This window comes from Apteryx mantelli, chromosome 4 (genome assembly GCF_036417845.1).
Source record: "Apteryx mantelli isolate bAptMan1 chromosome 4, bAptMan1.hap1, whole genome shotgun sequence".
NCBI classification, from domain to species: Eukaryota; Metazoa; Chordata; class Aves; order Apterygiformes; family Apterygidae; genus Apteryx; species Apteryx mantelli.
Genome location: NC_089981.1, coordinates 45,458,982 through 45,485,726, shown reverse-complemented (window position 1 = coordinate 45,485,726; position 26,745 = coordinate 45,458,982). Strand labels below are relative to the sequence as shown.

Below are 26,745 nucleotides of genomic sequence, written 5' to 3'. Positions count from 1 at the left end.
AGTCTACGAATGGCTCCAGAAATGACATCTTGTTTTTATATAGTTTTCTTTGAGTCATTAACAGTCAGGTGCCACTACTGCTGAAACTTATCATTATTACAAGCACAAATGGGCTTAGTGTCCAGAAGGATTCCCTTAGCTGCTTTAAGAAAATAAAAAAGTCTAATCCATAGAGAACAAAAAGTAACAAGAGAAAAATCCCAGAAAGAATGAGAAATAGAAATATTAGAACGTAGTATTTAAAACTGGACTCTTGTAAATGAGTGCTCCAGATGCTCATCAAGGAGAAGTGTTTTACAGAGACTAACCAACAAAATGAACAGTGCACAACCTGTGGAAGGCTCCTACTAGCCCTGCTTACCAGCAGTTTAGGAGAAGAAAAGCTTTTACGTTTGGCTTTTCAACAGCAGCAAAACTGCCTGACTGATGGTAAAGGACTGTGTTTACTGCTTGTGCAAACAGAGATCTTCATGTTAGTTTTAGCAGTCCCGGAACTATGCTCTGAAATCTAATGATCACAAGGGGTCTACCAAATTCAGTGTCTCCTCTCCAACAGCAGCTAGTACCAGATACTTCATCCTGAAGTGCCAGAAACCCTAAAGTGAGCAGTTATGGAATAAACTTCATGTAAGGAAAAATGTTTTCCAGATCCCCATCAGTCAGATAATTGGCTTGACTGTGAAGTATGATAGCTCATATTCCTCCAGATTTTGTGCTCTTTTTTCCATATGGTTCAATCTGTAACAACATAGTCCTGTATTTTTTTTCATTCTGCATGAAAGTATCTACTTCCTTTCTATAGTCTGCTGAATTCCTGGCCTCAAAAATACCTTGTGTCAATGCATTCCACAATCTTATTGTATCTGGTATCAAAAAGCTGCCTTTCCTTTAAATTTATAGCCTTTAAATTCACAGAATTTTCTGCATTACAAAATTGAACAAATATGCTGTTCTAAACTAGCTTCATTATAGCATACATCACTTATATAACATTATAACTTTCTATGTTATACCTATCTTCTTTAAGACAATTTTATCTTTTTTTCTGATCATGCCTCAAATTGAAGTGTCTCATTGTTTGACTGTTTTCTAAATCATTATCACTACCTATCTTTAAAATATTTCTGTTTAAGCCATATCCTTTTAAAGACAGCACAACCTAAAGACAGCAGAGTGGTCCAAGCAAGACTTCTGGGGATAAAAACAGGGTAGCTATAACATCTCATTTGCTCGTTTTAACTGTGGCTGTCCTTTGAGTAGAAGTTAAACTTGAGCTGCCAACAGTGACAGTCTGATCTTTCCTCTAGTGCAATAAAGGCAGGTTATATCCATGCATAAGTAGTTTATTTAATTTCTGTTCTTTTACATTTGTCAGTAAAAGCATAGACAACCCTTCCTCAGTCTTTCCTTTTTCAACTCCTGGGATCGCATCCTGGGCTGGGCTTTTTCTAACGGTGCTGCAAGAAACTGCATTCCTTTGGGAACTTGGGCCCCTTCAGCTTCTAGAGAAGGTGAGCCCAGCACAGCTGCTTCCAGCCTCCAGAACAGGGGCCTTTCTGATCCCCAGGAACCCAGGCCATTCCCAATGAGAAGAAAGAGCCTATAGTTCAGGACTCCCCTGCTAATTTCTACTTTCCTGTGAAAACGCGCAATTCCTGGTGCTCCCTGTAGCCCCCTCTCAGGAGCGCTAGTGTTGGGAAAAGGGGTGCAGGTGTGGAGCAACGGTACAGACAGAAGGACTGAACTGGTGGCCCTGGTCAGTCCCTGCTCTCTGGGGCAAGGTTGCTACACAAGGTCCTTCATTAACTTATTCACCTTCAAATGAGGCTCTTTCCCTCACAGTTGTTCCAAAGTTTCCAACACCTCTCTGGTATTAGGCGCCTTCTGATTTTCAACCTAAATTTAACCAGAAAGGCTACTTACACATTTGTCCTTGTGCCATTGTGGCTCTTCAGCTTCACCAGCTCTTCTACAGTCCCTGTAGCGCCATGTCGCCCCGCAGCCCCCACCCCGCGGCCAGGCCGCCATGTCGCCCCGCAGCCCCCACCCCGTGACCAGGCCGCCATGTTGTCACGCTCCTCTGGAGACCCTCCCCACGAGGTCACACCTGACTTCCCAGGCTTGCTCAAAGCCCCGGGCCTGAGCTGACCCGCGGGCTGCGGGAGGCCGCCGAGGCCCCGAGGGGTGCCGGGCCAGGGGCGACCCGGGGCCAGGGGAGAGGCCGGGCCGGGCTCATCATCCGGCCCGGGCGACTTTCGGACCGGAACCTTCGTGGCGCGGGCGCGTGTTCCCAGCCGGAGCGAGTGGTCGAGCAACACCCGGCCTCGCGCGCGGTGGGAGCGTCGGGCGCCTTGGAAACGGACGGAAGCCGGGAGGGCGGCGGCGGCGGCGGGAGCTGGAGGATGCTGAGCCCCGAACGGCTCTCGCTGCCGGGGCCCGAGTACCTGGGTGAGGAGCGGGCCGGGCCGGGCCGGGCCGGGGCAGCTCGGCGGGGCGCGGGAGGGCTCGGCGAGGCTGGGGGCGGCTCCGGGCGGGCAGAACCGCCCTCGGGGCGTGGGCCGGGGTCTCCTCCCCGCTGTCAGCGCTGTGCTGCTGCCGCGGGCAGCGCGGCAGGCCGTAACCTGGGTTAGCCCCGTGTGTGTCATCTGCCGTGCTCGCAGGTCCCGCTGAGCAACCTTGTTTTTACGCCGCTTTCTCTACATCTGAGCGGCCGCTGGTCTTATGTCATGAAATGGTCTGTCAGCTTTTCTCCTGAAATAAAGTAATATCGGTAATGTTTCCTACAGATCTCCTTGTCACGTAACGTGGAGATTTTTTTTTAACCTCTGAAGCAACGGCTCCCTAATGAACTGTTTCTTTCTAAAATGGCTCTAGCATAGTTTGTGTTACTGCTTGGTGCTCCAGTGCAGTAAGGAGCAAAGTGTTTTGGTGTTAGTCTGTTAACTAAAAATAGTTATGATGGAATAAAGTCAATATTATTAAATTTAATTGCTAAAGACAAGATGAATTATAAGTAATAAGCCTTTGGAACATGTTCAAGTCAGTATTTTTAAAGTGAAACTCTTCAGCCATAACCTTCTAGGACCAGCAGGCTATTTGGAAATAAGTTTTATAAATATATACATAATTCATTGTGGCTCTTTCACTCCAAAAAAATAAAAGAATTGGTATGGATTGGTTTGTGCTACTTGTTCCACCATCATTTTGCCATCTCTGGTAGGTCAGAATGGAACAAGTGTAGAGAAGTATTGCTAGCTTCCAGGAAATGTAAAACCTGCCTTGCAAGGGAGAGGCTAAAGATCTTAGTTTGTTTAGCCTAGCAAAGCTATGAATGAGTATGGATGCAACTGCTCTTTCGAAGTGCATTATTGTAATACATAGTAATGGTGGAAGAAGACATATTTAAGCAAAAGAGTAATCTAATTCCTTTTAGAGTGTAATCCCTCTCTGCTTTTCCTATTAGACTGCTGTTATGATACTTTGTGCATGCCTGCATAGCTGCAATGCTATTCTGCATTAAGGAAACTCAAGCTAGAAATAAGAGTTTGTTTGGTGCTCTGTCCTGGGTGATTATCTCAGGAGACTCGCTTTGCTGAAGTTCTTATTACTGATTTCAATTTTGGAGCTAGTTCAGGTGTTTGAGAACAGCATCACAGTGTGCCATGTAGATACACCCTTTGGTTTTGTGCTACTCTATCCCACTACGTCAGCATTTTCAACCTACACTTTAATAGAGGGACTCATAACTATTCCACAGAGTTGCTCTAGGCTGAAAATTGCAAAATTTCTTTCTTTAATGAGCCAACTTAGTTTTAGGCTCATTTAATTGTTTTTAATGAAATAAGTCACTTAACTTTTACTTGTGTGGGACTTGTCAGTAAGGATTGAATCATTCAAAACAATCTAAGAAGCATAGACTAAGAATTATTAAAGTGTAAGAATAAATAACTAGTTTTCTGTTTTATTTAAATCTGAAATTGAGAAATGAGACTTCTAAGAGATGTGCAAGGCTGCTAGGTACAGGCAGCTATAATAATCTCCTTAAACGGGGTATCCTTTTGTCTCTGTTCTACATGCTGCTCTACCATTCCCTTTTCATTTTCCTAAAACCTTCTAAATTATTCTGGCATTGGGATCAGAAAAAGACATATGTGCATGTCAGGTTGAGCAATAACTTGTGTAAGAGCATGTTCTGTTGATCACATATTATGTCCTTCCGTTTAAGTTGCAGTATTCATTGTTTAGCAGAGGAAAAATGCCCACTACATGATGATGTTTTCCTTACCTGTAAATGTCACCAAGAATATATATATTTTTCTCTTTATGAGACTTGTAACTTACCAAACTGCTCACAGATTCTATTGGCTGAAAACAAAGGTCTTATTAGCAGAAAAACAGGTAAAAAAAAAACCCACAATGTTTTCATAAGGTCTTTTAATGTTTTCTGCATTGACTTGGCTTTCTGAAATTGCCATTCCTTGGATTAGGTGAGAAGCCCTCTCCATTTGTCCTATTGTGTGGCTCAAAGTCTTGTTAACACCGTTGTCTGATGTGGGATTGTAAGCAATTGTGATAAACAAGTTTCACTTTCTGTAATTTCACTCTAAAGTTGTGTTGCCCCAGGCTGCTGCATAATGTATTCTCTGAGTCTCCAAAATCAAATGGCACTCTCTTTCCTCATGTGGGATGGGCAAACTTCACTTAATCTGTTTTCCCCTTTTCCTTTCTCAAAACCAAAAACAGACTCACAAAAAAATGAGAAGCCAAAATAACATTACGTGCCACTTGCTGTGTTACATTTTTTTTCCTATTTGAGATCATTTTTTCATCTCCAATTTGGATTCTAAGAGCATTATGTGTTTAAAACACATTCTAAGGCAAATAAAAGCAGTTATGAGTTAAAATAGAAAGGAACAAGGAGAAACAAATCAAGCATTCACTGAAGATGAGAAATAACTGCAGATTTTTGGTACAGCAGGGTTCCTGGAAAATAAAAAAACAGGTTGACACATCTGATGCCACAGTGATTGTGAGACAGTAGGTAGAAGAACAGAGATGGCTGATACTCAGTGACAGGAAAGGTGATGGGGTCTGGAGGATAGGCAGAAAGGCCACTCTGAAGAAGTCGTAACAACTGGGATGTTTTAAACAGCATTTTCACTGAATAGACAACATCTAGTGTTTGAAGTTGGGGATAGTGATGAAAATGTGTTTTACATTTGAGGGATGAGACTGGAACTACAGTAGGCAAAATGAAGCCTATCTGAGTCATTCTTATCCATGCCTTCCTCATTATGGTTTAATAACTGGTGATTGCTCAGTTATTTATAGCAGGCAATGAAGCACTTAGAAGGCAGTTGCACGAGTAGAGCAATAAACTGAAGCTTCAAATTGTAGATTTTTTTCCCCTTTCTGTTACATAGAAAAGGTAGTAGTTTGTTGAAAATTTCTAAACTTTTATTTTCCTCTGGCTTCTCCCCCTCTCCACCCCAAACTCCAGGATGTGCTTTCTTTTCTTGCTGTGCCAATGTAAGACATGTAAGAACACAGATATTCTGTTAGGAAAATGCCTTATCTGTAAAGCATGGGGCTGTTAACTGCCAGAAACAAGGTCCTGTTTCCTCATCTCTCTCATAAGAGGTCCCAGGAGTAATGAGTAGAAAGAACATTTGTGGTAGTGGCACTCTTATAAAATCAAAAATAGCTCTCAACAGAGAACTTCAGTTGTGTAGAGATTTCACAGACAGCTAAGGTATACTTTTCTCCCAAACTGTATTAAGAAATACTGAGCTGGGAAGTCCAAGTGCAATTGTTTTCTTTAACTGAAATAATAAATGTATGTGCTACATTAGCACCCAGACATCTCAGCTGACACTGAGTCTCCCCTTGTTCTGGCTATTTGACAAGTCCATGTGAGGCACTCTGGCTGAAAGAGTGCATTTAATGCCTGTTTTTCTCTTCCTTGCCCTGTTGTATGGATAGGGGAGCTAAAATGTGGAGCATAAATGACTTCTCTAGTGGTACATAACAGTTTGCTTGTAGAAATACTAATTTTGGATCTTGTTAGACTCAGTCTAGTACTTTCACCGAAAGCTTCCAGTTTCATTCCCAAACCAGCAGTTGCACCACAGAACTTACCATCTTAACTGAAAAGATATCAGGTGAAATCTGATCCTGATCTAGGTAGAATTATAGATTATATATTAGGCTGCTTAATGTCCTTATAACAAGCTGGAATGAGAATTGCTTTCACAATGCTACTAATGCACAACATAGATTCAGATAAGAAGATAGCTCAACACTTTTGCAATACCCGTAGTCTGAAATAAGATGTTTGCATTTTAGAGCAGTTGGACATAATTTTACTGTCATATTTGTGTGTAGTGAATCCAGTGTTAATGATAATATGTGCAGTTGTTCTGTTTTCTGTTAAAATAAAAATCATCTCCTGGAAAAGTAAGCTCAGGTAATTAGTCGTATGCTCAAGGGGCGCTGTGAGAAGGCTACGTTTTGGCTTTCTGCACTATGGCTAGGATCTCAAACAATTCTATATTGAAGCATTTTACTTGTCTATTTGCTTGATTAGATTACTACTTAGCTTATTTATTTCTGATATACCAGTCATGATAGTATTTAATGTCTGTCTCTTTACATTCCAAACCATACCACTTTGCTACTTAGTAGAAGGGAAAAAAAATCCCACCTACTGCTTCACTTTGGGATGAGTGTTATTAATAATGTTCAGACACTTAAGACACCAAATATGAAGTATATTGACATATAGCTGTATTATTAGTGCTTGTGAAAGCTGATAGCTACAATCAAAGCTGATACGCTGATGTAAGCATGTTTTCTGCAAGTTTTAAGACCTCCTTCTTCTAGGATTCTGCTGACTTGTCATACAACACCAACTATATGCCCCTACATCTCTTATGCTTTCAAGCAAAACCCACCAGTCTTAGCTAGCAAGGTAGTAGGGTGCTTTTTTTTTGTGGTATGGACAATGTTCATCAGCATCTAGGTAAAGATGATCAAAATCCCGAGAGAAAAAATTGGGATTATGTGAATTATATTCATCTCCCAAGTTATTCCTCTGGCAGGCTTAGAAGTAGGTGGTTTTGGTTCTACTGCCTGCTTCTAAAGGGAACTGGGCAACACTAATGGTATTTTGAAGCAGCTGGTAATGGAGAACTTGTGATTTCTAGCAGCCGTACTACATCTTGTGGGAGGTGGCCTGCTGCGGGGGGGGGGCTTGGACAATGAAATCAGACTGTGTCCAGTCTCAGGATATTGTATGTGCAAACTGAAATAGTGTCATGGTCTGTGATTAGTGTGCTGATTAATTGTTTAAAGCATGAATCTTCAGTTATGCTCAAGACTAAATTATAAACTGAAATATTTCTTAAATTTTTTGTTGAAAGTGGTTTTCAAGTTGTGAGCATACAAAATACTTTACAGTTGGGTTGTATGGCCACTTAGCATGAGTCCCTGAATATGTACTTATCTCACATTGCAGTGTTATCTCTGGTACGACCAGGTCTTCTTGCACTTTGTTATATGTTCTGTCCCTCAAAAAAAAAAAAATTGTTAGGGTTAATAGAAAATCATACTGTCAGTCTTGCAAAGCTAGAAGGAGCTACAGCTGTACAGCAATTTAACTTTTGGGTTGATTGTTTTGTTTGCATCTCTTGTTCAGTCTGTTCCCTAGTGATATCTGAAGTGATTAGAAAGATCATCCTGAAATTCCATTAATGCTGGAAAAACTTCCAGAGTAGACATCATTCTGTTCTTGCAGTTTGTATCCTGCCACTTCCCTCTCACATCTTTTTTTTTTTTTGGTAATGTTTGCATGAAATTGGGCTTGTGTTACTTTAGATGTGCATTTTCAGTGTGTGGTAACGCAGTAGTGTCTTTAGTTAAGCTCCAATTTAAAATAAACTCTGAAAGTGTATTTAGCCATTACTTTCTACATGCTCTTAGAGATTTAAAAACAACAAATATTCAAAATACGTTAGAGCTTGTAATGCTCTTGAACTTCTGATAATTGAAATGAGTTATAAAGTTAATTGCATCAAGCGTTGTATATTTTCAGCACTTCAGTTGAGGAGGAGGTAAATAATAAAAATGGTCTCATTATTCAGAGATTCTCACTCCTGGTTTTTCAACACCTTCTGCTATGCCAGGAATGAACCAGCCACCAAAAAAGCTTTTATGTACACGCAGTACAAATTGTTCTGGAAGACAGCTCTTGTTCCAGAGGAAGATATCTCTTATGAAGAGTTGAGTAATATCATAGCTAGCTGATCTGCTTGAAAATAAAGACTTGCTGCTGCTCTAGGGTGTGTCTTTGAACAAGGTGTGCTTGGTGACCTGCACTGGTATATGTTTCACCATCCTATACCAGTTTATTCCAATCATACTCTTTCTTCATCAGGTTCAGCACACTTCATTTTTCTTTTGCAGCATCTCTACTAGTTTTGTTGCATCTTCTGGCCATCCCACATTTACTATTCCTTTCTAGTATGACATGCAGTATCGTTTCCTGGGAAGTGTCCTGGTAGAGTGATCTTCAGTTTTTCCTGTCTGTCTTTTATAAAAGGCAAACTTGTTGGATAAAGAAGCTCCCTATTAATGTAGCATTAGGGAGATGTAGCTAAATGATAAAACTTGGAAACTAATATGCAAAAGATTAATGTGGCTGACATGATTGTGTTGGCAATATGTGCTGAAGTAGGTGGCATGTAGCTAATACAAACAGTAAATGTAACTAATGCAAACAGTACTTATAAGGTCTTAATCCTATCCATTCCTGAGCACTGCTGGTGATAAAAACTTTGCATATATGCAACATTGTTATTTAAAGATGATACGCATTTCCTGAATTTCTGACTTTGAGAATTTTAGTGCATATATTCTATTTCATGATACTGTATTATTTGCTTTAAACTTCCCTTTTCCTTCAAGGTTTTTCAAGTATCAACACTTGTTCTTACAATATTTATACCCAAACCCACAAATTAGCAGGGTTGTCTGTTCTTATAAGAAGACTGAAACAAGTCTTCCAGTGGCTTCTAAAAAGATTGGTTTTGCTATTATAAATAAATATGCAAAAATGATTTGGTACTGTTATGGCTAGATGGAATTAGCTGTGATTAAGTCTAATCTGTTGTAGTGAGGTGCGTAGAGATTGTGGCTTGACTGTGGATGTAATCCTGTTTTTTTGCCTTTTACTTGTAAGCTGGAGGAAAATATAATATTGCTTGGTCTGGCCACACTTGAACTGAACAGCCACTGTTCAGCTCAGAACTTGGTTCAGAGCCAAAAGTGCATTAATTCCAAAATTCACTTCGAACCTGGGGCATATGATGGATGGGGGGAAAGGGGTGAGCGTGTGAACGTGGTAGTAATACCATCACAGTGTATTCTCCTAAAGAAAGTGCTGCAGTAGCTGACCGGAGGAGCTCTGTTGTTCATATTGTTACTGACTGAGCAGAGACTTTAAGTGTAACATCACTGTTGGTGGTTTAGTGATAAGAATTAGATATGCTGTGCAAATAAATCTATTTAGCATTGGGTGTTGGGCTGTCAGAAGACTCCCCTGTGAGTTTATACTGTCAGATCTTTCTGTGAAAGCTGCTTGGTAGTTTTTAAATCTGACAATGAACAGTAGCACCTGCCGAGTGAGTGTGGCAGGGACACTTAATAACTGTTTGAGGTAGTTGTATGGGATTTCAGGGAGGAATTTAGCAAACATGGGTTGCATGAACTGTTAATGTGGAAGGTTTCCTTTGAGCGGGGTGGAGAGCCTTTGTTGCATAGCTTTGAGTAGACTAGTCTTGATCTGGTATGTTTGGAGACTATTGTACCTTCTTTCTTTCTTACTGTTTGCTGCTCTGTCAAACTACAATGCAATTAATACTTAATTTGATGCTTCTTTTTGTTGAGAGAGACACACTTTTTGTGGACTGTACTGAAACAGAGAGATGCTAAAAAAAAAAAAAAAGTGGGTATCCAGCTCTTCTATGCTCTGTAAAGAATAAGATGTAGATTTTACTTAATGATGGGATTGGATGTTGAGCCTTAGATTGCCTATTACACAATGTTCCCACTGAAAAAAGTATTATATCCATCAGTGAGGTCATACTGGTATTTTGGTATCTTACGAAAGATTCAAAATGCTATTGCCCGTCCACTAGCAGGATGCACCTCACAGACACCCACAGTGTGCTGGACCACATCTGAGGTCCTCATTTGGCTGTCCTTGACTGAAGGAAAAGGTTGCAGCAGTAAGCCCTTTATGGAAAAAAGTAGAGAATAATCTCAGGTGGGTTTTGAGACATAAAATTCAAAACTGTTTTTCTCAAATTATGTGAGATTTTCAAGCAATAAATGCTGAAGATAACCTGTTGTAATACATTCTGCAGGAAAGTTGCAGTGTACTGGAATTCTGTCTATCAGGAAACCAATAGAGATAGCAAGTCGTTATAGTGTAGTTGCATGAACATTTGGGCTTTATGTTCTGATTTGGACTTGCTGCCTTATAGTTGTGAAGTGAGCCTCCAAAATATGAGCAATGGGTACACCCGTGCAATAGTATCTACCTGAGCTTTTGAAGAGGCAGAAACAGTCTTAAAAACCTATGAACTACCTTATTTATTTTACATAGGAGCCCCATGGCCTTTATAACTCTGTGCTTGCATAAATAGGTGATGTTCCAATATGGTTCCGGTGTTTGTTAGGGAAAGTACCATTTGTATAGATTATAGAACTACCATTTTGCTATAGCCAAACTCCTGGCATTTTATTATGCCACTTTGGCCTGCTAGAACCTGCCTGCAAATTACATTTTAGTCTATGACTTTTCTGTGTAGGATAGAGTTGGTTCAGTTATAAAACATACCACTTGCACCGTTCCATGGAACTAGGCAGCAAGCGAACAGGAAGCCAGAGCTGGAATTTGGTTTGGCAGTGTGAACTGTGCCACCTGGAAAACAGCAGAGTAGTGGAAGAGCCAAAGAGAGAGACTTCTGAAGTAGACTGCAAGTGCTGTTTTTCTTTCACCTTCTCTGCTCACCAGCTTCTTCCCTTCCCCAATGCTCACCTATTTTTGTGGGAAATATGGAGAGAGGTTCTTTGCCAGGATCCTTGGACCAGACAACAAAAAGCTTAACAAAAATATCCTTCTAGGAAATTACTGAATTTTTATAACAGTGACTGTATTCAACTGTGACCCATATTTATTTGTGTACGCTTTTAACGGTGGGCAGGAGATGTCCCTGAAATTCTGTGTCAAAAGTTAATTTCATCTCCAGGAGTAGACTCAGAAGTGTAAGTTATAGAGGCCAGTCTTACTGTGCTGTGGAGCACTGTGGGACAGTTGCCTATTCCCTTAGGTTTTTAGGGAAGAGGCTAGTGACTCTAAAGAGGTGAAATACAACAAAAATATTTCTTTCATTGATATGGGGCATTACATCCCCACAAAGTTTAGAGAATGGCTTTACAGTTGAGACTGCACTTCTTGCAGACTGAGATGACTGGAGGCCTGTTTGCTAGTACAGGCTTAATGTGGTACCACTGACAGCCCAAAAGGGTCTGGGAAGATGGTTTCTGAGTGGAAGATGGGCTACACAATGAAGAGGGAGGAAAGATGGGCTGAAATGAAGTTACCCAGTTGCTGTTATCTTAAGACTGATTGAGCTGCACGGCTCATTCCTCCCTCAGGGGACACAGGTGCGCAGAGCTATTTTTCTTTAATCACTCACATAAATTTAATTTATTCCTTTGCATTAAAATAATTAAATAAAGCTACACCCTGTATCTTTTTATTGCCAGACAATATCTTTGAACCTTTGGCTTACCATTTTGCTATCAGCTGCAAGGTATTTTCCAGGGTGTGCTTAACCAATTTTACCATTGTCCTGAAAAGTGTTCTAGGCAAAGAAATCCCCTGATAGCAATCAATGTTCATATGAACTTTTAATCATTGTATCCACTGGAAATAATAATTTCCGGACCTCTCTTGAAGTCCACCTGCCCCACACTAAGATGAAAGGGACTTCCATGCTGTGTATCAAGTGGCACAGGCCTGACGCTTACCAGGATATTAAGCACAAATTAAAATGATTTGATGAATATTGATGTGGATCTGAGGTTGACCAGTTACTGATGAGGGCATGATGCTGCCAAGTCTGGAACAGATTGGCAAGGAGTGAGAACAGCTTTTGCCTTCCCTATATCCCCCGAGGGTTTTCTCCTGCTCCTTTTAGGACACGACACTACTTGCAAAGGTGCAGAAGCATACGTGTTTAGGATGGAGGTGTGTGCTTTGGGAACAGGGTTTGTGTGCTTTCCAGGTTAGGAACGATTTTCCTGGGTTCGTTGTGACTTGTCTTCTGATTGTTGAACTTGTAGTTTTGGAAAGTCTACTGCTTGCTAGTTGGTGCATCACCTCACACTCGGGTCTTTGTTGCTCTGAGTTGGTTTCTAGCCAAAAACATCAAAGGGGCTCAGTGGCAAAGCTGCACTGTTTCCTCTCTGGTAAATGCTTGACTTATATAGAGCCTGCCCCCTGTGGAAGCGGTGAAATGGTGTAAGTGTTGTACCAAACTGTCTTTACTCAGAAGTCTTCTTATAAGTGAGTGTCATTCTTTGGTTAGGCGCTGGCAGATCTACCACTTCTGAAACTTCCTTATGTCCTGTTTAGGCAGTTATCTGAGACTGACTGTTGAGCAATATGAATATCTTTTGGCATTGAAACCTGCTCCCCAACTGCCACTTGCTGATGCTTGTGTTGAAACAGATGTACTTTTATTTTGACCTTTAGAAAAAAGCTTTACAGAACAGCCTTAGAGCTACTTGACTTCAGTATGGAGGGAAGGGAAGGGAACACCTTAAACTCTGCAACAACCCCACTGATACAGCATTGACGAGCTGTATAGCAAAGATGACTGCAATTCAAAACTTCTCTTAAATATGCATTTCCAGAAAGGCGGTCTCACAAGCGCTTTTCTTCCTCCTTCACTTCCAGAATCTCAGGAGATTTGAAAAAAGGTTAGCACTGTTAATGACTAACTCTGTGTAGCTGGGATAAAAAGCAAGAATTAGCTCAGGAGTTTTACTATCCATATCTGGGAGAATGAAACCTCTGCTCTTTGACTGAAAGAGCAAATGCTGGTTGGCTGCTTGTGTAAAGGCATGCTCAAATAGCCTGGCCTGGCTCTGGGCTTTGCAGGCCCCTTGTATTCTAATTTCTGTCTCTTACTGTCTTTTATTTGCAGCTCAAAGACATGTCCTCACATACATGGAGGATGCAGTGAGCCAGCTACTGGAGAACAGAGAAGATATTAGTCAGTATGGCATTGCCAGGTTCTTCACTGAATAGTAAGTACATCAGGACACTGCCAATAGGGCCAGCCTGAGGGAGATTTTTGAAAACAGGCAGGGTACATGGAGAATGGAGCTGGACACATGCTGATTATATTGTGAATGCTGGATTTCACTAGGTTCGCCAAGGGCTGCCTGAGTATGTTTCAGAAACATGCATGGGTTTCCTACAGTTCAGTTCCTCTCCTGTTACAAACACTCATGCAAAGCCGTCACTTTGGGCAACAGAGCTTTCAGAAAGTATAAGGAAGACCAAATTCTGCTTAGTTTAATCAGGCTAACATTCTGAGTATGAATTTGAACCGTTTTGTCTCCTTCTATGCTTGTTATCCTATTGAATGCTTTAATAGGACCCCTCTTCCTCCCTTATAACCTGCATGTGTTCTTAAATAATATACCTAACAATGGCTAGCACAGATAACTTCTTCCTATTAATTTGGAAAGATGTTTGGGGGAAGAACTGTGTACCGGTCTTCAATGTTGTTGATGTTGACTCAGCTGTTTGCTGCATGTTTTGCTAACTTATCTTGTACAGTGCTTAAAACTCTTCCAGGCAACTGCGTTAAAACTCTATCGGTAATGGGTGTGTTTGCAGTGGGTATATGTTTCAGTATATTTTTTGATGCCCATCTGAAAATCTTTGCTTTCTTTCCTGCTAACTTCTCCTGAGGCAAATCAATGTGCAGAGAATTTCACAACAACCTCTGTACTACAGCAGGGGAAGAGGATCTTGAAGCATGGGATTACCTTTCTCCTTCAGCTGACTACAGAAGAGTTTTTTTTTTTTCTTTTTTGTTTCTCTTCTTAGCTGTCTATCTAATATCCAAATGAGATCTAACTTGTTAACTTGAGTGACAGCTGACTGGACAGTTTGCATTATATTTTCCTGCCTCCACACATTTTAAACTAGTAAACAACTGATATTTTTCACTAGTAAATGAGTAGCTAAAGTAAATACTATAGTAAGACTGAGTGGGGATTCTTAAAGCAAATTTGTTTTGAGACAGAATAACAAGCTAATCAAGAGCTGTGTGGTTTTGACCATGCTGGGAAGAGGAGATAAGCCGTCTTGCTACACCTGTTTGAATAACAGATCTTTTAAGTAGATGACATTGTAACAGGAAAAGATGGTTTCCTGGTAGTACCTTTTTTTTGCTCTCAACAAAGTACTTTTAACTTTCACTTGGAGTGAATCATCCATATTACAAAATCTGAACGACTCAGACAGTGGCTCACTGAATAAAGACAATTTTACAAGAGGAATTGAACAGCATATCAAAGTTGTTTTGTTTTACTATTAACCTTTTTCTGTAACTCAGCATAACTACTGAATGAATACTCACTTTAAAAGATCTCATAAATCTATTTTAGAAGACAGCAATACTTGGTACTGCATGGATTTTATAAGAAGATTGAATTTTTTTTCTGTTTGTAAGGTGGTTCAAACTCTCAAGGTGCATTCCCTCTCTATAGACACCCAAAGTAAAAAAAAATCTTGTATCAGGAATGAAACATTGATTATGCAAATCAATGAGCAGTATACCTCCATGTTGTGTGCAAGTTGCGGTGGTGGTAGTCACTGCTAAATGAGAGTTGTGGAAAATTAAGCACTGATTTTAGGTACTGGGGTCAAATGAAGGTACAGCCTGTGCACTTGATGTGATTGGGAATCATAATACTCCATCTGATATAGGTGACTTTCCATGGGAAGTAGTTCTGAGATTAAGCAACTGAAAAATCCTCAGTAAACAAGAGCTCAGGAAAGATAAAGAGGGTGACTATAATGACCTCCATCCACCCACCAGATTTGCTTGGCAGAGTTGAAGGCAAGGTGGCTCTGAAATACCCAGCTGAAATTGTCATTCAGGCATCTCTCCAGGCCAGATTTGGTTTGCACCTACTTTCAAGCTGACGCCTCAGGGCCTTTTCTAAACTTCTGATCATATATACTTTAAAAATTAAATGGTGAACAAAGAAGTCTTCCACACTTTTTGAAACTGCTCGCAATACTTCTCTACAGTATTTCTTCATCGTGATCTGACGACCACCCTCTTTACTCCTTCTATTTCTCTTCTACCTTTGAAAGAATAAACAATAATTCCTGGTCATTATAACAAACAAAACTGTCAATATTTATTATTATAAATATAAAGTCACCATAGAACACTGCTCCAATTGACTTAGACACTGGAGATGGTGTTTTTCCTAGTTATTTTCAAATGAAGAAGTGAATTTCCATAATAACATTGCATGGAGCTTCCAGTTTCTTGAAAGACAGGAAGATACTCAGTGTTTGTCTTCTCTGTGAACAATGCAGAACTTGTCACTGTCCATTTTTCTTTTTTTTTTAATGGTATGGCTGGAGTTTAGCAGATGAAACAGTGTCCCTGTTCCAAAGCACAAACAGGCTTAGTAATTTTGAGAGCTGTGAAACTCTTAACATACGAAATATGGGAGTCTTTCTTTAAAGCAGAGAATAAATTATCAGAAATTTGGACGTAGATATAATCAAAACAGGAAGTTTCCTATTATGAAAATGCCATTCGTTCTGGCTCCTAGACTTAGCCGTGAGCTCTCCCTGCCCTGTGGAATTTTATTCATCCCCCCAGCTGTCAGCATTTGCTCAGGCTAGGCTTTGGAGGCTACCCTTGTGTTGAATTGCTCTGCCAAGCAAATCAGCTTGATCTTGATTTTTAGTTTTAATCTCAACTTGTGAGATTCCAAAAGGATTGTGTGTACTCTCCCAGTATTTTCCTTGTTGCAGGTTATTCTAGGTGAGAGGATTGGCATGTGCTCATTTTGAAGTATGCTGGAATGATTTCAGATGAAGGGACTTGGTATCAGGGTGTCCCATTTTTCACACTGTGCTTTCCCTACTTATATTCACTTAGAGAATTAGAGACCAAGCTCAGGGTTTAAAAAGCTATCAGGTAGGCCCAAACAAGTGATTAAAAAAAAAAAAAAAAAGTATGTGGGATAAGACATCGATTTCTGTAACTCTGCAGAAAAGAATCAGGTTAGTGTGTCAAGGAGGAATGTTAGATATTCTCCAAACTCTTTTCAGGGTACACTTTTCAGTAGAGTGGTATTCCATGGACCTGTCCTGAATTCATCAGCGAAGAGCAGTCGTGTTCTTTCCATCAACAATCACAACGCCCCACCTCACCATAAGTCACTTCATGTCCTTATGACAATTATAGTGACTATTTTATGGATAACTATTATTAAGAAAATATGCAGTGTATGTAGGGTTTGATCTTTATTTGAGTAAGATTTCAGAATTGGAAACTATATGAGCATGTGGCTGCGTACAGATCAAGCAGTAAGTGTTTTGTAGGCAGTGGCTGGTTTCTAGTTTGGCAGATTAAATTGGGTATGTATTCCACTGCTATCCACAGCCTAGCGCTGGAATTGCTGATTGCAGAAGGCTGAGCTTCATCTCTACAGCTCTCGTTCCAGAATATTTCTTAGTCTTTGAGAATATTTTTTCTCCCTCTTTATTCCGTTGTTAATTTTTCCCATGTGGGAAAGCAGATGTCCACATCTGCTTTCAATCTTGAAAGTTCCTTGAGACTCCCCTCATCTGACTCACTCCTGACTCTTACAGGAATAGGGCTCAGTCACCCTTCTGCCAATTAATTCACATCTTTTAGCTAAAAGAGTAAAATTATGCCTCTCTTAGGACTAGTCTTGATTTTATAGATTTGCTGAAATGCTACTGGTATTTGTTCATTATAAATCCCAGAAACCTCTGGTCTGCTTTAGAGTCTCCATGAAATGCAGACTCTTTCTTGAAAGCCTCCATATAATTACAGACTAATGCTGCTTTATTTCTTCCAGCCTGACTTATGTGCCAACACATCTTAAAGGGACATGTTCCTCCTATACATTATTTATCATCCTGTTTTCCTGATCTTTCCTGTACTGAAGAAAAACAGGGCCCCCATGCTAATGCGTTTGATCACGCAGAGAGAAAGTGCATAGTATCCTGCTTTGTATTTTCTGGGATCTTAAAGGGAGGCTGTGTGTTTATTTCACCTCAGCTGGAAGAAGCAGCAAAAACTTTTTTTTTGATCAAGACACATCCTATTAGTAATTTTTGCTTTTCTTCTGTGCTAACCCTTGCTTGCAAATTTCTCTCCCAACTAGCAGGTAGGCACCCTACTCTGTTCAAGAGTCTTTGAAAGGCTCAGAAATATTAACCAGTGATGACTGACCTTTGACAGGGAGCTCTTCTCCCTATCACTTTTAAAGTCTGTTTGATAAAGGAAATGCAAGTGAACTGGAGACACAGAAAGAAGGCACTCAAGACACCTTGTTTTTCTTCATTTCTGGTGAAACGTCTCCCTGTCTACCTGCCAGCTGGAGCATGATTGAGAAAGGCTTGCATCCTGCCGTTAGCTTGCAGAGGCATTGCTACTTCCACCGGGCTCTGCAAATTGATGTTTGTGATTTCCCCTTTTCTGTAAAGGATGCTTCAGCTGGGTTTGACTTGAAGTGCCTCTGCTGGATCTTGTGTGCGCTGATATGTTGTCTGATGACAGTGTTGATATACTTATCAGAAGGTGTCTGTGATGTGTGTGTTTGTTTTGGGGTGGGGGGTTGGATGCTGCTTTTAAGTCTGTTGTGTGATTGGCACAGGCTTTCAGGAGCACAGGGCAGGACATGGAGATTCCAAGTCTGCCCTGCTGTAGAGCACTGTTTTACACAAAGGAATATTTTCTTTGTTCAAAGTAACAGGACTGCCAGTGCTATATAGATACTATCATGGTGAGAAGTATTAACTTACAGTACATGGAAGTCCCTCGTTTTCTCCTACTCCCTGGATTAGCTGGAACAATTTGTTCAATGCAGTCCTTAGGGACAACAATGATATCCCAATATCCTAGATGCACTATAATACTTGAGAGGGAAAAGCACATATGAATCGAATGACCTGCAAACAAGAGTAAAGGTGTACATTATAGAAGGGTTTCCTGAAGGTTTGTTGCAAGGGTAGAAATGGTCATCTCAGTTGCCTATTTAATCTTCCGGTCTTGTTGATCTGTTACACCTTCTTTAGGTCTTTCACTGTTTTCCTTCTTCTCATGTGAAACTGAAACTTCTTCTCTTCTAAATTCCTCACAGTTCTGCCTTACTCTACATTTCTGCTGCTTTCTTTAGTACTGTTCTCTTGGGTTCTTCTGGCAATAGCAGTGACACCAGCTATGTTACCATAAAAACTTTCAGCTTGTTCAGTCCTGTACTTTTACATGATGTTACCTAAATAAATCTGTAGTGGAAACAATGTCCTCCTCTTTAAGACATCTTTAAGATCCCCCTTTTTTCCTGCCTTTTTTTTTTTCCTTATCATCGTCATCTTGCTGTCATCTGCACTGCATCTTTCCCCTTTTCACAATTACTCGTTCTGTCTCGTTTGCAAGGATAGTGTAAGGTCTTCAAGGCAGATTAAACTGTTCTGCGTGTACTTTACAGCACCTGGCATTGTAGAACATTGTATCCATGCTTGGTACAATTGCAGTATGAACAGCAAAAACAGTAGTGAGAGACTCCTTAGGGCTTCAGTTGGCTCTACCAGATTCTCTTTTTGAGAGGTGAAACCTGACTGGGGGCATCGTTAGAATTTCTCAGTAAGACTGGATTTAAAAAAAAAAAAAAAAAAAAAACACCCTTCTGTGACTTTTTTTTTTTTTTTTTTGAGAAATGCAATAGCCTCTGGGAAGGAAAAAAAATTCAGATTCTTGCAGCAAGTTTCATATTCTCACTAATATAATCTTCTGAGTAATTACAAAGCCAGTATTCCCTGTGTTCCTCGAAAACTCCCAAGGCTCCTGCATCTCTTCCACTCTGGTGAAGAAATGACAAAGTTATCACACTCAATGCAAGACTGCAGTGAGCCATGTGACAGGTGTGAAGTTGCTGCTGTCAATGACTTAGCTGTGAAAAAGCCCTTTTGGCTGAAAATCTCAGCTGGGATAATATGCTGCTGATTCTTGACAGGCTCTTACTTGGGATTCCCTGCTCCCTAGGGCTCTGCATAAGAGTGCCGTCTGCCTCTCCTTCACTCTTCAGTTATCAGTGGAAAGAGAATGAATATATGCACTGAGACACAGCATTCGTGCCAAGATCTCTGAGGAGTAGAAGATTTTGCAGCTAATATATGAGAGAGACATTTCCAAAGTCTGTTTCCACAGAACAGATGGATTTTTCAGTACTGCATTTGGTGAGAAATCGTTCTGGGGAACCTATTAATAGTTGCATATTTCTACACTTACAAATGTGTGGCTCATGGAGTTAAAGCCTTTCTGTTAAAGTCCATTTATTACCTCTGCAGAGATTTTTCAGAATGGGGAAAATCCCTTTTCCTTGTAATTATAACTCCAACACATATTAGAAAGGGGATTTCAATAAACCCTGTCTACTGTATTTGGGGTGTGCATTTGGTGTGAAGATCCATGGAAGATTTGGGGACCTTGATAACTTGGTTCACTTTGTGATTAAAATTATGTGAATTTAGTCCAGAGCCTATAGATCTGCTATCTGAACTGAGATGCTTTTGTTATAGAATTGCTTGACAGCAGAAACTGCATTGATATCTTCATCTGACAGACAGGGTCTATGAATGCCTGATTTTTCCCAGAGTTGTTTCTTTGTAACAAATATTGTAACAAGTCGTAGCCTGACAAATATGCTGATCAGGATGACTGCTGTTGATTAAACAGCTGGAAAAAATGCATATATTAATAGAAATAACACAGTGATTCCCACTGTAGATTGTACATGTTGCCAATGTTTTGGCAAATGTAATGTTTCTTTCCTACATATTCAAGGATCTTACAGGTGAGTGCACCCTCGCATGCATCCAAACCCTCAGAATGAAATAAGGCGGGGGTAAAAAGGTGTTTTGAGAAGCAGGACAAATTCATCAAGTTTGTAGCTAAAGGAGAGCATTTGCAATAGAACTGAAAATGGAAGAAAGCAGTTACCATTGATGCTTCATGCTCTAATATACTCCACTCAGAAAACTTAAAATACCATTTTGGTGAGAGAAAAATCTAGAGAACTTGCTATTACATATGAATGTTTGCACTTGATATTAACACCTTATGGGGATAGTTCTCTGTGAATCACCCTTCATTTCCAGGTACACTGACTTGAGCTACACTATCTTCTTGATCTTTGAAGACAGGCAATCACAACTGTTGTGTGCAGTGCGGTCAGACTGTGATGTTTCTAACACGTATTTGCTCGTGTACCAGTGCAGTCTTCCTGCTTCTCTCCTATTCCTTTACATCATAGAAATTAAATATTTGTGGTCTGTGTCAGAATAGGTGCAAACAGAAATGGACTGACTACCTTATAGGAAATCTTGTAAGCAGGAGTACAGATATATCCAACTACATACAACATTGAATGTTGAAAGGCAACACGTTTGCCCTGAAGTTGAGCTTCCCTTAATGATCATTAAAGTCAATTGCATATAGACAGTGTTGATAGCTAATAAAACTGCAAAACAGATGTTTGAAGTGTTCCAAGAACTAGAAACCTGGCAAATGGTATAAGTGTTTTGAGTATAAGTATCTCAGTTAAGTGTATTTGTGCTCTTTCTATGGGCTGGGGTTGAATGTACTATACCCTAACTAGCTTTGCTTCATAACTGTAGTATAACTCCATATATGCTTCCAATTTTTTATTGTTTTCCATCATAGTTGTTAAAGTGTTACTAATAGAAACTTGGATATGTATACGTGATCCCAGCTGGGAGTTAAAATCAAACTTTTGTGACGTTCTTGTTTCAAGAATAAATTTACACGTTTGAAATGTATCTGAATAATTTAGGGAGAGGGGAAAAAGGACAAAATCTTATAGCTTGTTGAAAATCGATCACTTTGTTCTAGATTAGAAGGTATTAGAGAAGTAATTTTTCTTGGTATGTGCTGTCTGTGATACAGTTTTTCTACTCCCTAGTCCACCCCCGCTGTCTGCCTTTGGCAGTACAACAAAACAGATATGCAAGTCATTGCCTTTCCTAAAAACATCTTTAAGGAGCCTCTTATATGTATGCTTTTTGTGGTTATCTTGCCATAACTTATTTCATCAATTAGGTATTTCATAGGTGATCATCATGTCCCCTTTGGGATGCTGCAGGGTCTTTTGTTTCATTTTATCCTCTCCAACTGTCTTACTGGCTTTTAATATCTGTGGTATTTGGCAGTTACTTCCCTTTCCCTGATCAAAAACCTCTGCTGTGCTTTAGTTGCAGTGTTGCAGAAGTGAAAGGGCCTCAAGTCAGAATTAGGGAACTGCAGCTATCTTACATTGTCTGTCTTCCGCTGAGGGGAGGTCTGGAGTGGAGCTTGCCATAATGCGAAACAGCAGTATTCGATGCTGATATCAGTTTGACAAGCATCCTTCCCCATCGTTCTGGAAAACCACTTATCTGGACTTGCTGAGTCGCTCTGTGTTGGAATACATAGGTAAAAATCAAAAAAGTAAATAGTGGCATGCCCATAACAGGTGTAGTAGGACTATTTACAGTCTTTTGCATGAAATCTGCAACGTGTATATAAAACAGAAATCTCTTTTCATGCTTGGTCACATACCATAAGGATTTGATTTCCTGCGGCTTCTGTATATGTTCTGAAGACAACTGTTTTAGTGATGTGACAGTAGCACCCTGAATTTGGTAAAAATACACTAGCAAATAACAACTTTGGAAAAACATAGTAATGTAGGAAACTTGGTAGGCACTGGTATTCTCTTCTTATTGTATATTTTTTAAAGAATTGAAAAGCATAGTTTTACCCTTTTCTAGAAGAAAAGTTTTTGGAATATACTATTTCTTCTCTAATAAAGTTGTCAGCGTCTCCAACTATAAGAGAACTGCTGTTGAATACATGATAGCTTCAGCATTTAGCTACACCTTTCTCTGTATTACTAACTCCTTTGGTTTATTGCTAGTTTTAATGAAGTATTTGGGGTGCTGTAGAGACCTGTGTCTAATCTGTTGTATGCATAGAGCAGATGAATTTTAGAAGAATGCTTGGCTATTTTTTCTATTTATCTAAACTTATAGGATTCTACATTAGATTAGATTCTATGTAGTGTATGTTTGAGGAACAGTTCACTTTTCCCAGAATGACCTAAAGACAGAATTGAGGTTTTCTTGTTTTTTTGGTGTTGGAAAGAGTTCTGTATTCATTCTTAGACTGTAAAATATTGTGGTGTCACAGCAAATCTTGAGCGTTCCTAATTACCTCGCTAAGAATACATGCATTCCGATGTGCACAGGGCCAAAAAATGCAGAATTTCTCCTAAACTTGGATGTGCAAAGCTGTAAAAAAAAAATCAGCAAATACCTGCGGGAATGGGATGTGATAAGATTCCATGTGGGATCTCTTATCCTTTACAGGAAAGCTCCCATAACTGTCTCTGCATCCCCATGAACAGCAAACAACTAAAATGTCCTGTAGTTCTGGCTTGCCTGAAAAATGAGATCTTTTAACTTAGCTTCCTTGGCTTTAGCTCTCCCTTCCATACCCCAGTTTCTAGGAACTAGATAGCCTCCAAAGAGCCTATGCTATGTAGTATTGAAACCATACCGATTTCAGAATATATTGGCCTCGGAGTCCTGCAGTAATCTCATGTCCTGCAAAATTAATCCTATTGCATATCTTCAAATTAATTGGACAAATTGTAGCTGGCCAACAACAGTATTGCCAAGCAGTTGTAGTGGGCATAAAGTGGTTTAGCTAAGTAATCTCTAAATGCAGAGTTAGCACTAACATCAAATGATGAAGCTTCATTTATATTAAGGAATTTTGGCAATATTCATTTGTTGCCATGACGGAAATACTTGAGGCTTCTCAATCTTTGATGTGCTATAGTTCTTGCCAGGGCAACTGAACAGGTGAGAGAATACTAGCTGTACTTTTTTTTTTCTTGTGAAATTCTCCCCTCTAAGCAAAGACCCAGAAAAGCAAATATGGGAGCTAGATGCATGGCAGAACCATTCAGTATTGAATCCCTTTGGAGTGGTCATTAAATAATATTTCAGTAGTGCCTGGATCATCACAGTCATGATGTGGTTGTACTACTACCTTTTAAACTAAATAAAAAGTGGCTAATTTATAAACCATGGGACTGTCTTACAATAAGAGATATTGGAGACTACATTCAGAATGCAGCACACAGGGCATTACTCATGGTTATACTCTGGCCTCACCTTTCTGAGAAGCCAGTTTGCCTCTATTCAGCATTACGCTTTGATTCTCACAGTAAAAGGTGGATGGGTACAATTATTCAGTCATTTTCAGATTCAAGCTCCTCTTTCAACGGACATTGACATTTTGGTGTCAAAATCCAACTCGGGTGATGCGATTCCATAGCTACTTCCAGAGTTGTTGGAGAAGACTAGGGAAAATCCAAATGCTACCTTGTCGCCTGTATTTTTAACAGTGTATTTCTCCCTGCTCTCCCACCACCCCTCCAGGGTTCCCAGCAGTTTCTTTAGCATCTTGCAGCTAGTGAGTGAATTCCACAGTGTGACAGGGAGAGCAAAAAATATCTCCATTTGTTAATGAAGAAAGGCAAAGAATGGAAATCATGGCGGCTTGTTAGTGATGCTTATTGAGAACTTGGATGTCCCAGGCCCTCAGCTTACTGACAGTTACAGAGCAGCACAATAAGGGAATTTCCTTCTTCTCCCCCGATGTCCAGTTGGACCAATAGTTTGAACAAATACTAAATACCTTACTGAAGTATTAGCAGCTTCCTTTGTGTAGCGTAATGATGGATTTTTATTAGGTTTGGAAAAAAAATATGTAAGGGTTTTTGAGGGAAGCTGGGAAGCAACTTGCAGTGATCTCCATAAAAGCAGTTACAATTGTATTCCTGCAGCCATCTCTGTGGTGGGCAACGCATTGTGGCGGTGTGTGTGTGTTTTTGTTGTTGTTGTTGTTTTTTTAACTAAAAACTAAATCTCTGTTAATATCAGCAAGAGCTTTCTAGACTCACTGAAACACCATGTAGTCTGAAGTAGCACCTGACCAGACTGAAAGAGCTAGTCCTTGATGACTGCTTATCTCTGAAGGCCTCTACTTTTCCCTTAAGCACCTTCAAGGGTTTCTGCACGGCTATTTACCATCTTCTATTGTACACCCTTCCCATCTTCCTGAATACTAGACTTCCCAGCTATAACTCTAAGAAGCTGCTTTATTTCAGAGTAGAAAGAGGCCCCAACGTGTGGCCTATTATATCCATATCAGCTTGCTTAGTCTTTTCAAACAGCTATTGTGTTTTAATAGGGCCCTGCCTGGCAGGGGGAGTCCTTAATTCCTGCTGTATAAGAATGGCCAGCTTGAGTTACAGCAAATGGCAGTATGCTGTTCTGATCAAAAGGCCTCTGTTTTTAGAGGTTCCCCCCCCTTTTTTTTTAATCCTAGGCTAATAATTCAACACAGTAAGGTCATTTTAGCCTTTGATTTGAAAGCTCAAGGTGTTAAATTACTCACCTAGTGTAGGAAAAATCAAGGGAGGGGGAGTCTCAGAAAGATAAAGGGATTCCGGGTAATAAAGAGCAAGCACAGCAACTCTTAATCCTTTCCTTCTCCAGAATCTGTAGCCTGGCCTCAGAGGGTTTGATTTGCTACAAAGCAACATAAGGAAGCTGGTTCAGTGCCTTCTCTGAGCTGTGTCACAGGTGCTGTGGTTCATTTCCTTTCAAACAGTGCTTGGGATAATCTCTCCACCACCTGTATTAATTCTGCCATGAATACAAAGGTTCCTGAGCCTATATGAAGAAGCCTGAAAATAAATCATGAGCATTTGTGTCACTCCTTTCCCTCTTTCCCACACCTGTAAGCTGAAATAATCTTGAGTGGGTGAGACAGAAAGGATCTCTTAAAAATCCAGTCTCTGTCTTTGCAGTATTGTATCATCCAGCCTTGCTAAAATGCTGAGTGTTAATGATTTCCTATCTGCCCAGTTGTTAAGAAAAGATTTCTCCTTAAAGCCAATCATCAGAAATTACTTTCAGCATGTTTCATTTTAACACTGCTAACACATTTCAGTGGAAGCACCTAAAAAGCATTGTTAATTTCATTAGAAGAAAATATTTTTCCTGAGGCTGGCTTTATTGTCCCAAATGTTAATAACAGTGGAATTTTTAAAAGCATTTAATACTTCAGTTTTGTATCGAAGAGTGCTAATGTTCCTACAGCTGCCTTCCAATAGTGATAACTAAGAAAACAGTCCAAGAATTTGTCTGAATATTGCAGGTAGTCTAGTACGCTTTTACAAATAGGTGAAGAATAGTGACCTTAAATTAAACTACACTCTTGTGGCAATGACTTATTCATCACAGAAAGAAGTGAAACTGGGATTTTTGTTCTCAATGGGGTATACAGTTTTAACAGTATTCTCTCTTGGGTCTTATCCTGCTGCTGCAAGCAAGGTAAGCCTTGCTGTGTTATTTTAGAGCATACATAGCCTTAGGGTAAGTATGATTGTTCTCTTGAGAATGCTTTGTGTGTGGATGAGTTATTTAACAACAGAAATTGCCTAAGTTTTAAAGCCTTTTGAATCCCAGTATTTTCTTTTGCTAGAGCAAGTTCTTTGTTACCCATTGTACTATAGTCACTATGGTACTATAGCCACTAATCCTAATACTCCTGATTATCCCCACTTACCATGCTTCGGTTCACATCATGAAGCAGTCTTGGAGCTTGGGACTTGGGTCCCTTTCAGATGAAGCTAAACTGGAAGATGTATTCCAACTGCAAATGAGCATTCAGTCCATGGGACCAGACTAGAGTGAGTCCCAGGTGTGTTTCAGGAAAAAACAAACCCTGAAGTACATGTAGTGTGAACATCAGGTCCTCAGCACTGTTTCTCTCTACAGATGTTTCAGTCAGTCTGGACATAACTTCTGATGGCAACTTTGTGCTTAAGACTACCTTATTTTCACTTAAGACACTCAGTTTTGTTTTAATGACTTAGACTCCTGTGTAACTGAGTGTAAAAGTAGGGAGTAGTATAAACTTTCAGAGAAGTGAGTTTTTCTTCATCATACTCTCAGTGAAAATGAATGCAGTATGCTGTAAGTTAAGGAATAACAGTCCTTGTTCCTTGCTTTCCATTTAGTAGAGGAGGGGTCCTGTGAACTCATTCAGCTGTTTGCATTGGTAACCAAAGGTGGCACCTGCTAGGGGGCCAGCAGGGTCCTGGCAAGCTCCTCTATCGTTCTCGGGGACATGGGGTTCTCTCTGCACTGGGCATATTTGGCTTTGCCTGAGTTCAGCAGGCAGAGGCGAACTACTGTAGTGGGTTTCTATTGGGATGTTACCATAGCATCCTGGGACT

At 40.1% G+C, this 26,745-nt stretch overlaps 1 protein-coding gene across 1 annotated transcript in view; it reads left to right on the top strand.

Moving 5' to 3' along the window:
* Nucleotides 1-2,218: 2,218 nt before the first annotated feature.
* CSTPP1 (centriolar satellite-associated tubulin polyglutamylase complex regulator 1) overlaps nucleotides 2,219-26,745 on the top strand; it is a 90,104-nt gene continuing 65,577 nt past the window's right edge. Inside the window, exons 1-2 of the mRNA XM_067296384.1 lie at nucleotides 2,219-2,448; nucleotides 13,278-13,380. Coding sequence (XP_067152485.1) covers nucleotides 2,403-2,448; nucleotides 13,278-13,380 — 149 coding nt within the window. The 5' untranslated portion in view covers nucleotides 2,219-2,402. The remainder of the gene's footprint in view (nucleotides 2,449-13,277; nucleotides 13,381-26,745) is intronic.